Below are 15,058 nucleotides of genomic sequence, written 5' to 3'. Positions count from 1 at the left end.
ATGTAAAAGATGAATTTGAGTTAGGATTTCTGTAAATAGAATGAGATAAGAATGAGTCTTAGTTGGGAGAAGAACCCTCTCAACATAAAAATTAAAAACTGTGATCTCTCTCCCTCTCTTGAATTTGTTATTATTATCATTCCCCTTTTATAACTCAACAATTATTTTATTTCTTTTTTTACTATGAATTTTATTTGTTTTAATTTTTATATTATGAAATTAAGATTTTTATATTTTAAAAAAAAATTTAACATAAGACATTGCAGTATCTTAAAATTCAATACTAAAAATATTTCTTCACGAGTGAATAATTGAAAGCAATTAAAAATTTTAAAAAAAAAAATTTGTACCTGTAACATATTTCAGATATTTTTTTTTCTTCCAATTGATGTTTGTAAATATCTACTTTAGTACTGATATAAAATGAAGGGACATTTAGTTATAAGAGAGTAAGGTAGTTGTCCCACTATTTTTTTAATCATTTATAAAATTATAAATAAAATATTTTAAACCACAAATTATAAAAAATTTGAAATGTTTAGAATAATTTTTAACAATGTGTGGGACTACATAACTTTCTTCGTAAAGAATATCATTATGATGAATTTCCAATTAAAGTGATGGACGAACTTCATCTTCAACATTACTGATTAATGAAAATCATAATTTTAAGTCTATTATTAAAATACAGGAGCAAGAGCAAAAAGATACTAATGTTTGAAGGATTAGTATAGTTATGAATATGCGAATAAATTCTATTTAGAACGACATGATATTACAAAAAATTATTATTATTTATCCAGACATTATTTTTTTTTCATTATTTTTATATTTGACTCTTTAAATTTGAATGTTTGAAAAAAATCTTGAATTCTTATCTTATGTAAAAAATTTATAAAATTCTGCAAAGTTCACAAAGTCTCGCAGAATCCATTAAAATCCTAACTTAAAAGTCTTGCATAATCCATTAAAATCCTAATTGAAAGTCTTGTAGAATCCTACAAAATCTTAAAAATCATGAAAATATTGTAAAGTCTTTTAAAATTCACAAGACTTTTTTCAACTAAAAAAGTTCTTTAAAATCCGAATCCAATACACCCCCTAAAAAAACATATCTACACTCTTAATTTGCTTGTGAACATAATGGAACCTGGCGCTTCTGTCTAAACAAAATTTATACAAGACATGTACTAAATTGGTTCACTTGCTACACATTTCAACCTGACTACGAATAAGCGAAAAAATGTTACCTAGCCGATGAAAATTTTGGTATGACGAAGAAAATTACATTTACTAAAAGCACGTCAAATAAAATACAAACTTCTTCGCACCTGCACTTTGGGAGGTAAGATAAAATGAACGAGGGAAGGTTATAAATGCGGGTGATGTGATGGAAAAATGAGATAGAGGTGTAAGGTGGGAAGAAAAAATAGAGTAAAAATCGGGATTGAAGAAACTATATTGAACAAAAAAACCCAAAAAAATAAAATGAACACAACCTGATCAACTCACTAGCTACCCTCGTTATCTACTTGTTTTCGGTATTTGACAAACGTTCGTGCAGCTGAATACAGAGTTCTGACATTTGGGACAGCAGTTTTAGTTGTTGATCTAGTGAATTTAATGAGTGAGTTGTTTTCTCGGGTGGATCACTAAGAAGCAGTTGAAGCCGACTACACAGTTGGGATGCTTCTGGGTCATATGTACAAGTTTCAGAAATAAATTGTAGCAATTTACAGCTATGATCTTGGGCCAAAGATGAATGACATGGTACAGGAGGAACAAGAAAAGGATGTTGGAGTAGCTGAGGAATTCTCCACCTTTGATTGCGATCCCATGCTAGACACCTCTTCATAAGATCCAAAAGCCATGAGTTTGAAACTGGTTCATACGTAATTTCATGATTTGGATCTGTAATAACTTTGAATTTGGCCCAAAATGTCTTGTAATCAGAAAAAGGTGTTCTCCCGTACACCATTTGATAAAGGATGCAACCCAGGGACCAGATATCTGATGACCGACCACACTTTATAATGTTTCCGTTCGCATCAGCCTCATTACACATGAATGCCTCTGGAGACATGTAACTTAGAGTGCCCACCTACAACAGTTTAAAACACTTTAAATACAAATTTATTATTTAGAGTTAGTTTGATATCCCCTCAAAATTGTGATGAAAAGTTCAACCACAATTTTTTTTAATATAACGCTCATTCTTAAAATTTCACCTATTTTTAAGGAAATACCAAACTTTTAGCGATTTGCAGTATTTCTTTCTAAGCCTGAGAAAATAAACGTAATTTCAGTTTTTTGATTATCTAAATTTAAATATACTTTAGAGCTTGGTACAGTAAGTTTGGAAGATTTACTCGTGAAATTGTAATTATCCAGCCTAACTAAATGCATCCGTGAAGCTATAACCATTCAATCGGTCAGCATATCAGTTTAATAGAGTATTGAACTGATGCCAGCCGCATAAAAAGAGCAACTTAAGTTATTACAGTAAAATCACCTAAATTGGTAAACCAATACATGATGTTCTACCAATTCTTATCCGACACAGATGTGTGATAATCAAATAATTCTTGAATCCAAAAGTGCTTTTGAATAAGATGTCTGAAAATTTTAATCTAAAATCTTAGCATTATCGTCACAATCAATGAGACACAACTTGACCAAAACATTACTGAAAAAAAATGTTTTCTTTATAAATCATCTGAAATTGTAAAATTTTATAAAGCAGAACCAACCGTATATGCAACAGAAGGCTACAAAATATGACGTAATATCACTTAATGCAGTTGCAGTTCACACTTCATACATCATTGATATGCAATTATGCACCACATTTTACAATGCAGGGAATTATTTTAGCTAGGCATTGCCGCACATCCCAATTATGAATGATGCAAAACAGCAACTAAGGGTAAAAAGCAAGGCATATAGCCACAAGGAAAGTGAGACATGCATTGCAATCATAGCGTATGTACAGGTTCATCAAAAGTAGAGAAAATGTGGTGGCAAATAAGCATAATCACCTGTGAATCCCTTTGGATGTTGGTTGTGTCATTCATTATTGCTTTGGCTATACCAAAGTCAATCAGTTTTAGGGAACCTTTGACAAGTAGGAAGTTGGCTGGCTTCAAGTCTGAGTGCACTATACGTTCTTCATGAATAGTGTTGACAGCAAGAAGAATTTGCTGCAAAATGTGTCAACTGAACAATCTCAGCTAATTTACATTAACAAAGAGTAAAGAAAAATTTTCCAAGAAAAATAATCAATGAGGAAAAGAAACAACTGTTCATAATCAAATAATGGAAAATAATAGCAATTAGCAACTAACGTTAGAGAAGATCAGTTCAGATCTGATCACAAATAACACCCCCCCACCCACCCACCCACCCACACACAGAACTGCTTTTTAAACGATATGTAAAATATGAGGAATTGATTAAACATCCAGAACATATTGAAGCAAATTTGGATATAGGCACAGTTGTGTTGTTTACATTTTTCACACAATGAAAACACTATAAATTTCAATGATTTATCAAAGAAGGAAAAAGTAGATATACAGAACACACAAGTTCAATAAATGATAAAATATTTTCAAGGATATATAGTAGATTTTGAAACCTGCCAATAAAATCTAAGCCAGTTCTCATCTATGGTCTGATTGCTTCGATCCAGTTCCTTCCACTTCTGAGACAACATGTGAGCCAAATCAATTTCCCCATATTCAAGTACCATGTATATACATCCATCATCCTTCACCCGACCATCTTTATTACTGAAGGAGCCTTTCATAACTTCCTCAAGCAAAGCCTTGTCAGTCACCTAATTACAAGATTGACTGATTGAGTGAAAGTGAACACTGCTAAATAGAGTAATATTTTCCATACACTACTACACACATGAAAATCTACTCAAGAAAATCCTCTTTTTTATTTCTTTTCTGAAAATGTATATAACACAAGAGCCCAAAAATGAAGAGCATGCATATAAAAGTGATTACACACTGTATCCACATCCACAGACGTCCAAGAGAGATACGAAGCAGCAATAACTAAAAGAAAATACAACAAAATATTGTAACAGAAATCTGCTGTTAATGAGAGTACCTCATAATCTATAAGCTGTATGATGTTATCCTTTCCCTTCAGCCTATTTAGATATTCAATCTCTTGACAAAACCCATATGCAGTTGCATAATCACGACCCTTGAGCTTGATCTTTTTAAGTGCATAGATCCTACAGTCCGATGAAATCACTTTGTGAACCTCACTACTTCCACCACTACCTATCTTGCCAAGACGCTGATAAAGTTTGCCATTGACTTTGAAAAACAAATCAGGGTCATAAGTCCTTTTCCGGGCAGCTGATGCACCTTTACTACTTGCGGCCTTCTCCCGTTTTTCCACCTTAGAAGCCTCCAACTTCACATCTGAAGATGAAGTTGCGGTTGTGGTTGTGGGAGGTGGAGCCTGAGGTTGTATGGTGGCAACATCCACAGCCTCTTTCCCTTTACCATCATCACAATAATTGCCAGTTTCTTTTAACATACCCCCTTGTTGCTCCTTAGATAGATCGCTCTCCTGAGATGCCAACACTGCACCACCAATACAAGAACCAGAAGCTTGAACTTCAGCTTCTGCGCAATCAACCGACATTCTATTGGAAACACTAACTGATTTCACAACCCCATCATTCATAGGACGGGGATTAACATTAACCTCCCCCAAGGACTCAGCAGCCACACTCGAGCCACCGTCTTGATGCGAATGGGAATACCGCGTTGTTGAATTCAGCATGGGCGCTGAAGTGGAATGAACCGAGGTGGTTGTAGCACAAGAAGATTGCGTCGCTGGCTGACTCAAAAAACTTCTGAATTGCTGCAAATTATCCTGAGAAGCCACACTTCTCTTGGGCACTCCACTATCACTTCTCAAACTGGCGTCAAACCCTACCTTCTGAACATTCCCTTGCTGGTGGAATCCAATCGACGACGACGCTTCAACTTGGTTGCCTTCAACCCACTCCATTTCTGCGAATCGAAGCGAACTCATATGAGAAGATAAAATCTCCAACTCAGTGGCCAATCCATCTGCAACTTAAAAGACGAAAAGAAAAACATATCCATAGAGTGACGTGTTGGGAATAGGCGAAACGCGGAATATGATAAAATTTTACCCTGCGAAGCAGTGGTGGTTGGAGTTGAAAAGTGGACTTTCTTGTGAGGATCTAGGTTGTGAGAAGAAGGTGGTGGTGGTTGTTGTTGAGAGTTGGTTCGCTGAGGAAGCAGCGTGCGACGTGGCCTTATGGAATTGGAGTGCATTGTACCTGAAAAAGGAGAAACCCTAGAAATGAGGTATGAGAAGATGGGATTGCGAGTGAGGGAGTTATGAGTTACGGACCGAGGGGACGGTGTCGTTTCAGGGCGGCTTGAACGTGGCGGAGGAAGTCCGGGGAGGAGGAATCCGGGTTAGGCTTCCCATCCATGGAGCAATCTCCACCGCATTTCTATTCGCTTCTCACTTCTCAATTCCACCAACACCTTCTCACTCAAATTCCAATTCAACTTCTCCTTTCGCGCTCCTCAGTCCTCAGTCCTCACCCTTCCCCTGGGCCCACTCCACCCAACGCTCCTTCGCCTCCCTGGGCTTGGGCTTCTGGGCTGGAAATTGGTATTATCCATTTTGGCCTTCTTTTAGATGCTGCACCCATCATAAAATCTAAAAACATGGGTGCATGAAACAAAGTTACGGCTTCTATATCTTTATATTAATGAATTTAATTATCAAACCTTTTTAAACACATGTAGATTTAGTCTTCTCTTTATATGAATTCATCGCATTTTTTTCTATTTTAAATTCATGCTGAAGCACTAACAGTTGAAATATTATACTAATAATATATTTTAGTGATGGTTAACATAATAGTAATTCCATGTAAAAAAAAAATAGTAATTCATTACTTGTTAAAGTAATTCTTACAAATTTCATGTTTAATTAATATTAGTTGATATAAGTAATAATCACTTATATCGTTTAATTAAATTGTTTAGAGGTTCAAATTATATGAAATAAATTATGCCGAGACTGAAATAATTTTATTGTATATTTACTATTTTTGACGATAAATATTTTACTCCTCTATCATAATTATTTAAAAAAGAAATAACATTTATATGAGAAAAAGAGTCAAGTATATTTAATACAGTTTAAACATCAAAACAATTAAGGACTGAAAAATCTTATCACAAAATAAAGAAGGAAAAAAACTTTAATCACCACTATTAATATGATTTTCAAGAAGGTTTTTCATAACCAATAATAAAAAAGAGTCTCAAAATTTTGTTATTTTTATATACTTATGTGTTATTTAATCAAAAGCTATTTCAATTGTTACATTATTTCTATATTTTTATATACAATTTATTTATCAGTTCAATGAAAATTTTCATTTTTTATTTTTTATTTTTTGAGTCAATGAAAAGACAATACTATTTACTAGTTCTTCATATGCCATAACTAGTTTCACTTATAGCGTGTTTGGATATACGTGGAAAACCACGTTCAACATTGTAGAGATTCTTTTACATTGATTTACTTTTTGAATGAATGAAAGTATAAAATAATGTTAGGATATTCAAAAATTATTTTGTAATTTATCATATTACTTTATTTTAATATATAAAATGATATATATATATATATATATATATAAATATCTAATATTAAATAACATATTTAGAAGAGTCAAAATTATTTGAATTTTGATATTAATACTATCAAATATAACTGTTGAATAAATTAAATTTTTATTTTATCAAAAGATATTGAATATGTCATTTTATAATTTTGACATCACAGTGTCAATGAATTCTAACATAGTTACTCTCATATACACACACACACATATATATAAAAGACTCGTTGACATGAGATATAAGTATAAAAACATATATCAAATCTTATATCTCTTTAATAACTTTTTGTATAAGATAAATTTAATTAATTCAATCATTAAATTATGAGATATTATATTCAAAATAATTTATGTAAAATGTCATATAATTTGAACTTTTTTAAATATATTATCTAAAAATAAATATTTACACATTTTAAATATCACATTACACGTTTAAAGAAAACGTTGTGATTAACTACTAAATAATTTTGAAATCATATAAAATTTGATATATATATATATATATATATATATATAAAATCTTAAGTATAATATTACATAATTCAATAGTTTGATAGGTTAATTTTGTAATATATAAAAAATATTGAATATATAAGATTTAATACAAGTTTTTAGACTTAAATCTAGTATCATCAAATTCTCACTCTTTCTCTCTCTTTTATATATATATATATAATGAAAAAATGATAAGTGAGAAGAATTAATCTTAAGTATACAATTCTATGGATAATTAAAATTTTTAATTTAATTAATTTAAACATTTACTTAAATTATACGTTCACTCTTGTCGCATTCTTATTTTTTGATCATGTATATCTATTCACACATAATGTTATGTAATGTTAGTGACTTTCGTTCAACATAGAATTCTTAGTTTGGCTACCTCACTACTCTTATTTTTGTTTACATATAGAAAGAAATGCATTTATATAATTTATAATTTATACTTTTGAAATTACAAGCAGACTGACATGGTTGCATTAGTTGCAATTCGAGCTCCAAGAAATGGAAGAGAATCTTTTCGGGTCTTCACGAACATTTGCTTCCCATGGACTCATGCACTGAAATATTTCTGACAACTTTGTAGGGCAACTTGAATTCAAGCGGAAAGAATCAAATTTCAAAAAAAAAATATATAAAAGTAGTAGTTGACCCTTTGCTTATTAGATTTTGTCGCAAATTTTCACGTAAAATCTAAATTTTTGCACCGTTATTTTTAACAAAATAAATCAAAAGTAATTGCTCTATAACAATTGCCTTGAGCAACATCAACATCACGAACAATAGGTATTGGTGGTGCTATAACTATGAGTAAATCCAATTTTATTTATTAGATCACTTGATTTGTGCGTGGTTTATTAGTAGCTTCCCACGCTCTCCACGTTTCTCACATTTCTTCTAATCACCAACTAGTCAACTTGTTGACTAAGACTAAGCCATGCATTATCATTTATTGGGACCTAGCTAGGTTATCATTTCCCTAAGATTTGGTGTCGTTTTCTCACTGTCATCTTGAGGAAGATTGAGTAGAGTGAGTCAAAATTATCTTCTATTGTAATTTAAATTTCATGTTAGATTGTATTAATATTTAAAAATTTTCTTAAATTTAAAATTGATTATATTTTGTCCTATAATTTTAAAAAAATCTTATTTTAATCCTTATACTCAATTTTAAAGAATATGTTAGATATTATAGGATAAATTTTAATTACTGATATTTTTATTCGTGAAAATATAACATTAAATTTAATTGAAGTTAATTATCTCAATTTATTACTTTTAGACTAGAATAAAATTTTTAAAAATTACTAGAATTTAAAAAATAATTTTAAATTTAGCAGATAAAAATGAAAAAATTTTGATTGACTAAATATATATTTAAATCATACTTTAATCTTGTCCATTGTAATTCTGCATGCACACAGAGAAATAGGTGGGTATGAAAAAATTTGTTTAATACTCACGATAAACCACCATTAAATTAAGAGATAGAGAAATGATATCAAAAATGAAAAATGATATAGGAGAAAGAATAGTACGTTAATGTTATTAATGTTACTATTGTGTTAATTTTTTTATTATTAAATATATATCAAGTTTATAAAATTTCATGCAAATAAAAATAATTAATTTTTCATCATGTTATTTTATTTTAATATATAATATAATATTTAAAATAAAAATAATTTTTTATTGTAGATTACAAATATTTCTAAAATTTCTAAAATTTTACGTACAGATCATAAATATAACATGATTCAACTATTAGAAATGATTTTCTTGAAAAAAAATAGAAATGATAAAATTTATTTTTTGCAAAATGTTATTAAATGTATTATTTTTCTAAATTTAACATCTCATTCAATTCCATATTATATATATAGTAAAAATAAATATATAATAAAAATAATTCTAATTTAAAAAATGTGAGAATTATAAAATTTACACCATAAAATTATATATGATTAATAAAAATTATAAAAATTATTTGTAAAACATACTTAAAAAAGTCATATAATTTTATCTACCATTTAAATAAGATAGAGTAATAGTTTAAATTTGTTTTGATAAACAAGTGTAATCACTAGCATAACTCTTTAAATTATAAAATTAACTTTTATTTTGAAGTATAATATTGTATTCTAAAAAAATTTACCTCCAAAAATGTTATTTTCATACACGTGTTTGGTTGACATTGTTAATTTTAGAAAAAAATATTTTTATTTAACTAAGAAAACAAAATAAATAAAAAAATGTAAAATAATAAGTGAGAAGAGATGGTTATTAGAAAAAGTAACTTCTATTCCTATAAAAATATAAGATACTCATCTTTTATCATGAGAAAGAAAAACATGTCAAACTAAATATTTTACATTTCTAACAAATATGAGAATAAATATTCCCACCTTCACATTTTTTAAAATAAAAAAAAATTATTTGAAACAAAAGCATCCCTTGCCTGTGGAGAGGACAATAACAGTCAAATAGCTGCTCCCCACAGATTTATGATTTGTCTCTGTTTTTCAAGGTTCTTTTTATTGTCCTTCTCTGTTCATCTCATCACATTTCGTGCTCTCTTCTGTTACCTCGTAAAAATGCTGGTATGCAGTTGGAGTAACAATTATCTTACTCCAGCACAGATCTTAACCATTCATTTCTCCATACTCTCTTATCATTTCTTAATCAATGGATGAGTTGTGCTCATAGAGGGTTCTAAAATTTCTTCGTCACCTACGGGCATTTTCTCTTATGACCACTTTTTAATTAAACATTTTTGTGTACTAGTCCACTTTAACTGACATACTCATATCACGTGCTAGTTTAAAATTTTAAACACACTTGGTGCGTCGCTGCTATCTCTATAATGAGTGTTCTCACTCAAGACTCAAGCAACACATGATAAAGTTCTTATCTTAATGTCTTACTAAAAGAAGTAAAACTTAAAATATGTATGTAACATGCTACCATCATCTTTCAAAGCAAATAGATTTTCCATTTCCCTAGCGTAAGTGTAAATCACAAGCTTAGTGAACAATAATTACTTCATTACACTGCAATGTGTTATGCCTTTACCATTTGGAAGCTAAATTTGAGTTACCTTTACACCTCTCATAACGGTAGTACCTCAAAGAAACATTACACACAATATCAACGGCTATGCTTTGTGTCAATGCCTTTTGCAATACAAAAAATACAATACATAATGTTAATACGTATCCAAGCTAGCGGTTAAGACATTTTTTTCAAAATTTCTGGGGAAAATTACTGATTTTTATGCTAATTAAAGTAAACGACTTTATTCCATAGCATATGGGCTTGCATGATTTTGAGGCAGAAAGGGAATCAAAGAAGCAGCTTTTCCCTATATGAGAGGTACCATTATGGGGTAATTAGTGGAATACCTTGCAAATGGTGCAACGCGTTTAGCCCGAAAAAGTCCACCTTGGGCTTAGAATAACGACAAGCCTAATTAATTATCAACTCTCTCCCCATAAACTTGTGTTGGGTTGGGGTACGAAAGGAACCACTTAGTACTCTTTGATGCATTTTCTAGCTGTGATATACGTAAATGTTTTTTGTCTTATCTAGTAGTATTAATCACTTATCTATTAGATTTAGATCTGTTAAGACATGGTCTGTGTCAGCGATTATGGGAGATTGATTTAGCCAAGGTGTGTATCTTGAAGCCAAAACCAACATTTTCCGAGGTAAAAAAGTTCTTCCAATCATCTCCCAATAATGTTGAGAAGCGGTTTCATAAACCATGGCAGTTCCAGGTACTAATGTGTACAAGAATTGTGTATTAAAACTCCTATGCACATAAATGATGGAAGAAATGTCTAGGCTATAAATGATGGAGTGGATCTCAATGGAGGGCAAAGACAACCTAGCGTATACACCAACCTCAATGATGCACTGCATTAATATCTTAAATTTTAGCACCAACATGATCTACTTGTTATTGAAACGTGATTTTCCGTTGGATAAAATAATGGAATGGGATTCTTTTTTTATTAGCCAAAGAAAATAATACATTGCTAAACTAGACAACAGAAGAATGGAAGTGAAAATATAATTTTTGCCAATATATGTCATTGAAGTATTTAACGTTACGCTACCTTTTCCCCCCCAAAGAAAAAGGAACCAGGGGGGACCATTATATCAGCATATAATACTAACACACAAATGTAAATTTCCTAGAATTTTCATCTGATAAACGGTTTGTGTTTCATAGCTTTGCACTCATGACTCAAGCCAAATCATAACTACTCTGCTAGGACATTTGGAAGCTGAGAGCTAAAAGAAACAGAAAAAGGTAAACTTAACAAATTAGCAAATACTGCAAAAAGAAATACCGTGGTCCATTTGCTTCAAAAGTATAGATACGTTAGAAAAACTTAAACTCAATTTTAGGTCCATCAATTTAAATTGTTTATTAAAGATTAAACTACAATTAACCATCAAATTCAAGTACTTTACTCCCCGTGGGAATTAGGCAATAAAGATGGTCAGTTATGATATTCACAAAATGTTCTATCCATAAGACAGGCACAGCATAAAAAGGAGGGGGGACCCGTAAGCCAATATCTCTTTACTTTTCCCACTAATTAGAAAAATAAAAAACAAAAAAGGACTCTTCAATCTAGAAAAACCAACGGTGAGAGATACTGATCATAAAGTCATATATCTCCCCCACAGGAAGAACCACATGTTCCTCTCAAAGCCTCGCTCTTAAGAGCCCTTCTCACATGTCACATACACCTTGTTCTAAAAACCATCATTTGTTAGGCTGAAGAAACTTCGATCCTTTCTACAATGAGCAAACTCAAAACCCAAAGAAAACAAACCATTACCAAACATGTCAGCCAAAACCAAAACCAAGTGCCACAGAAAACAGAGAAACAACCTTCATGGGTGGTAAGAGGCCTATTGGCTTGTAGAAATGTCCAAATCCAACAACACCATCATCAGCAGAAGGAAGCAAAATCGCCCCCAGAAGAAAAACAACATGGCAAAAAACAAGAACAGCGAAAGCTGCAAGAGGAACGAGTCTCAGAAGAGAACAGCAAGAAGTGCAAGAAGATGAAATGCTCAGGCTCACTTTGTAACAACACTAAGATCACGGAAAAGTCTGACACAGCAACCCCGGATATCCACAAGAAAAGGTTGTCACTAAGTGGATGCAACAACAACAACAACGATGCTTCCAGCAGATCCATGAAAGCACCTCTTAATGAAATCAATGGACCCGTGTCTGCCTCCTCTTCTTCACTGTCAGCATCTTCAACTTCTTCTGGCGGTGGCTCTTTCAGGTCAATGCCATTCAGGAGACTCTCCGGTTGTTATGAGTGTAGAATGGTGGTAGACCCGGTTCTTGGCTTCACTAGAGACCCTTCTCTTAGGAGCAGCATTTGTTCTTGCCCTGACTGTGGTGAGATCATGAAAGCTGAAAGCTTGGAACATCACCAGGCTGTCAAACATGCAGGTATCATATCATATTCATAATATTATACACTTTTAATAGAAGAAAATAAGTTTTTCTCTTCAACATTTGTACAACTTTTCTTAACTAACTTGATATCCATAAGTTGATTTGATATAATGAGTTTGAATATAAATTTATATGAGTTCTAGTCTATTGAAAATAAACTCTCAAAAGTAGTTCTAACCTGAATCCAAATAGACTCCATATATAATATGATGTGATGTGTTCAGTTATATAAACACCATAATTGACATTTTATTGTATGCCACTATGCCATCTATGGTTTTAAAGTTCTAAACTTTTAATCATGTATCAATGTACTATGGTCCATGACTTGCTATATTTTTTTTCAATTTCAGTTTCTGAGCTGGGTCCAGAAGACACGAGCAAGAACATAGTCGAAATAATATTCCACTCGAGCTGGCTGAAGAAGCAATCTCCAGTGTGCAAAATAGACCGCATCCTGAAGGTCCATAACACTCAGAAGACCATAAGCAAATTCGAAGAGTACAGAGACTCCATAAAAGCCAAAGCCACGAAACTCTCAAAGAAACACCCTCGATGCATAGCAGATGGCAACGAGCTACTCAGGTTCCACTGCACCTCCTTTGCGTGCTCCCTAGGCCTAAACGGGTCCTCCAACTTGTGCCACTCGATACCACAGTGCCACGTGTGCAGCATAATCAAGCATGGGTTCAAGGTCACCGGAGGAACCGGTATCTTGACGACGGCAACGAGTGGGAGGGCTCACGACAAGGCGTGTGTGGACGAGAGTGAGGACAAGAGGGCAATGCTGGTTTGTCGGGTGATAGCAGGCAGGGTGAAGAAGAATGCAGAAGGTGGCATGGAGGAGTATGATTCTGTTGCAGGGGCTGTTGGGGCCTATTCTAATTTGGATGAGTTGTTTGTGTTTAATCCACGAGCTATATTGCCTTGCTTTGTTGTAATCTATAGAGGCTTTTGATATGTGGTGCTGTTGCTTTTTCCATATATCAGTTTATTTGCTTTGTTAGATCTTTCAAGTTATGGCATCATCTAGTTAATTAATTAATTCGTTGGTGCTTTGTGGGGGGAGTATAGATCGGTCTCGGATCATTTTTGTATCACCCCCTCTCCAATCCATGTCAGACTTAATCTATGACTGTATATTACTACAGCAATTATTAACGCCATATTTTTCTTTTTGGTTGTATATTAACTGCATAATTAGCTTTATATGTGTGTCATTTAGCTAAACTAAAACTTGTCTTGTTATTATATTAGGGAAGACTGTTACAAGAAGTGGTTTTCCTTTATCCATTCAATGCATATACTAACAGGACCTATAATCTTACATCTGCCATGAAGTTTGCTTTGTTTATCAGCTTAATAGTTTGACTCCAGCAAACTACTATTTTTTATGAAACAGACAAAATGGGAAATTTAAGTGGAAATATATCCCAAGGAGACAATAACTTTTCATTATTTTTTTCTAGAAAAAATAATCTCATGAGTCATGACAGTAGAAAGGGATATTTGTGGAAGGGAGGTCAACAATCTTCTACACCCTCAGGGTCAGAGCTCAAATTTCTCCAACGATAATAAACAAACGGTCTGAAAATTGAAAGAAAAAAAGACTCGAGACAATATCCTTTAAAGTCCTGAATTATTCGTATCTTTCTATATTTTTGTGAACTTTACATAATAAAGGTGAGCAAGTAGAAAGAATTTCATAATTTAACACATCACTGCAAAAAGGTTGCTTACATTACATCTACCATTCTCATATCTCACTAACTCAGTGGAAACCCGGCCCTGGTAACCCTTTTACTGCAGAAAACAATGACCAAGAAAAAAACAGGTTAATGGGACAATGACGAAGTTATCGCAATCGAAAGACTAAAGACACTTCTTATTCTAATTGTTTATTGAAACCACATTTGCTTTGGTTTATTGTTTTATTTAAACAGGAGTAGCTTCGTAATTCTTACAATAGCTCGATATACGTAGAAACTTGTTTAGGTGCTACTATTATAGTTAATATTAATGGAACTGAAGTCCTTCACACGCACATGTAGAAATTCCCATGACATCAGCTACAAGCAAGTCCTTTGTATTCACATTTGAAGCGAACTACTACCTTATTGTCATGTGCGTTTTCATAGTAATGCGGCCTTAATTAATACGGGAACCTCACGGTCGCGCGTGTGATCTAGATTCGTGTGGTGTAGTGCGTTACTGCGTTTCCATCGAATCCGGAACAAATCGCGCCACTAGTTGACTCTTGTTTTGTACTCATTGTATTATGATTTTGTTACCCAAATTTAAGCAACTCGGCATGGGCTTAACAATCACCACCAATGTCAAGAGATTTTTGAATA

General features: G+C 32.5%; 2 protein-coding genes across 3 annotated transcripts; one reads left to right on the top strand and one right to left on the bottom strand.

Annotated features, from left to right (window-relative positions):
* Positions 1-1,430: 1,430 nt before the first annotated feature.
* LOC109790656 (serine/threonine-protein kinase MPS1) lies at positions 1,431-5,656 on the bottom strand. Of its 2 annotated transcripts, none has more exons than XM_083077070.1 (6): positions 5,416-5,656; positions 5,192-5,341; positions 4,123-5,105; positions 3,638-3,838; positions 3,039-3,200; positions 1,431-2,101 (listed from the first exon to the last, which is right to left on the bottom strand). In XM_083077070.1, the coding sequence occupies exons 1-6, from the start codon at positions 5,498-5,500 to the stop codon at positions 1,529-1,531; spliced, it is 2,154 nt and encodes a 717-aa protein (XP_082933196.1). In that variant the 5' UTR covers positions 5,501-5,656; the 3' UTR covers positions 1,431-1,528. The 2 variants fall into 2 exon arrangements, with proteins under 2 accessions (XP_082933196.1, XP_082933197.1); XM_083077071.1 differs by having other exon boundaries at positions 4,123-5,045; positions 5,416-5,653.
* Positions 5,657-11,865: 6,209 nt separating this feature from the next.
* On the top strand, positions 11,866-13,913 carry LOC109790659 (uncharacterized). The gene is made up of 2 exons (XM_020349849.3): positions 11,866-12,698; positions 13,058-13,913. Exons 1-2 carry the CDS (start codon positions 12,029-12,031, stop codon positions 13,660-13,662), a joined length of 1,275 nt encoding a protein of 424 aa, XP_020205438.1. The 5' UTR covers positions 11,866-12,028; the 3' UTR covers positions 13,663-13,913.
* Positions 13,914-15,058: the final 1,145 nt, after the last annotated feature.

The sequence above is a fragment of the Cajanus cajan genome, chromosome 6 (genome assembly GCF_000230855.2).
Source record: "Cajanus cajan strain Asha chromosome 6, NIPB_CcT2T_4, whole genome shotgun sequence".
Taxonomy (NCBI): domain Eukaryota; kingdom Viridiplantae; phylum Streptophyta; class Magnoliopsida; order Fabales; family Fabaceae; genus Cajanus; species Cajanus cajan.
Note: the sequence above shows the minus strand (reverse complement) of the source record. Positions and strands in the feature narration are given on the sequence as shown.

Coding starts and splice junctions, on each gene's coding strand:
- LOC109790656 (XM_083077070.1), bottom strand. CDS start 5,500: ATGGATGGGAAGCCTAACCCGGATTCCTCCTCCCCGGACTTCCTCCGC. Junction 3,839..4,122: donor TACAGCTTATAGATTATGAG/GTACTCTCATTA, acceptor TCTTGTAATTAG/GTGACTGACAAGGCTTTGCT. Junction 3,201..3,637: donor GGCTTAGATTTTATTGGCAG/GTTTCAAAATCT, acceptor CACATTTTGCAG/CAAATTCTTCTTGCTGTCAA.
- LOC109790659 (XM_020349849.3), top strand. CDS start 12,029: ATGAGCAAACTCAAAACCCAAAGAAAACAAACCATTACCAAACATGTC. Junction 12,699..13,057: donor CCAGGCTGTCAAACATGCAG/GTATCATATCAT, acceptor TTTCAATTTCAG/TTTCTGAGCTGGGTCCAGAA.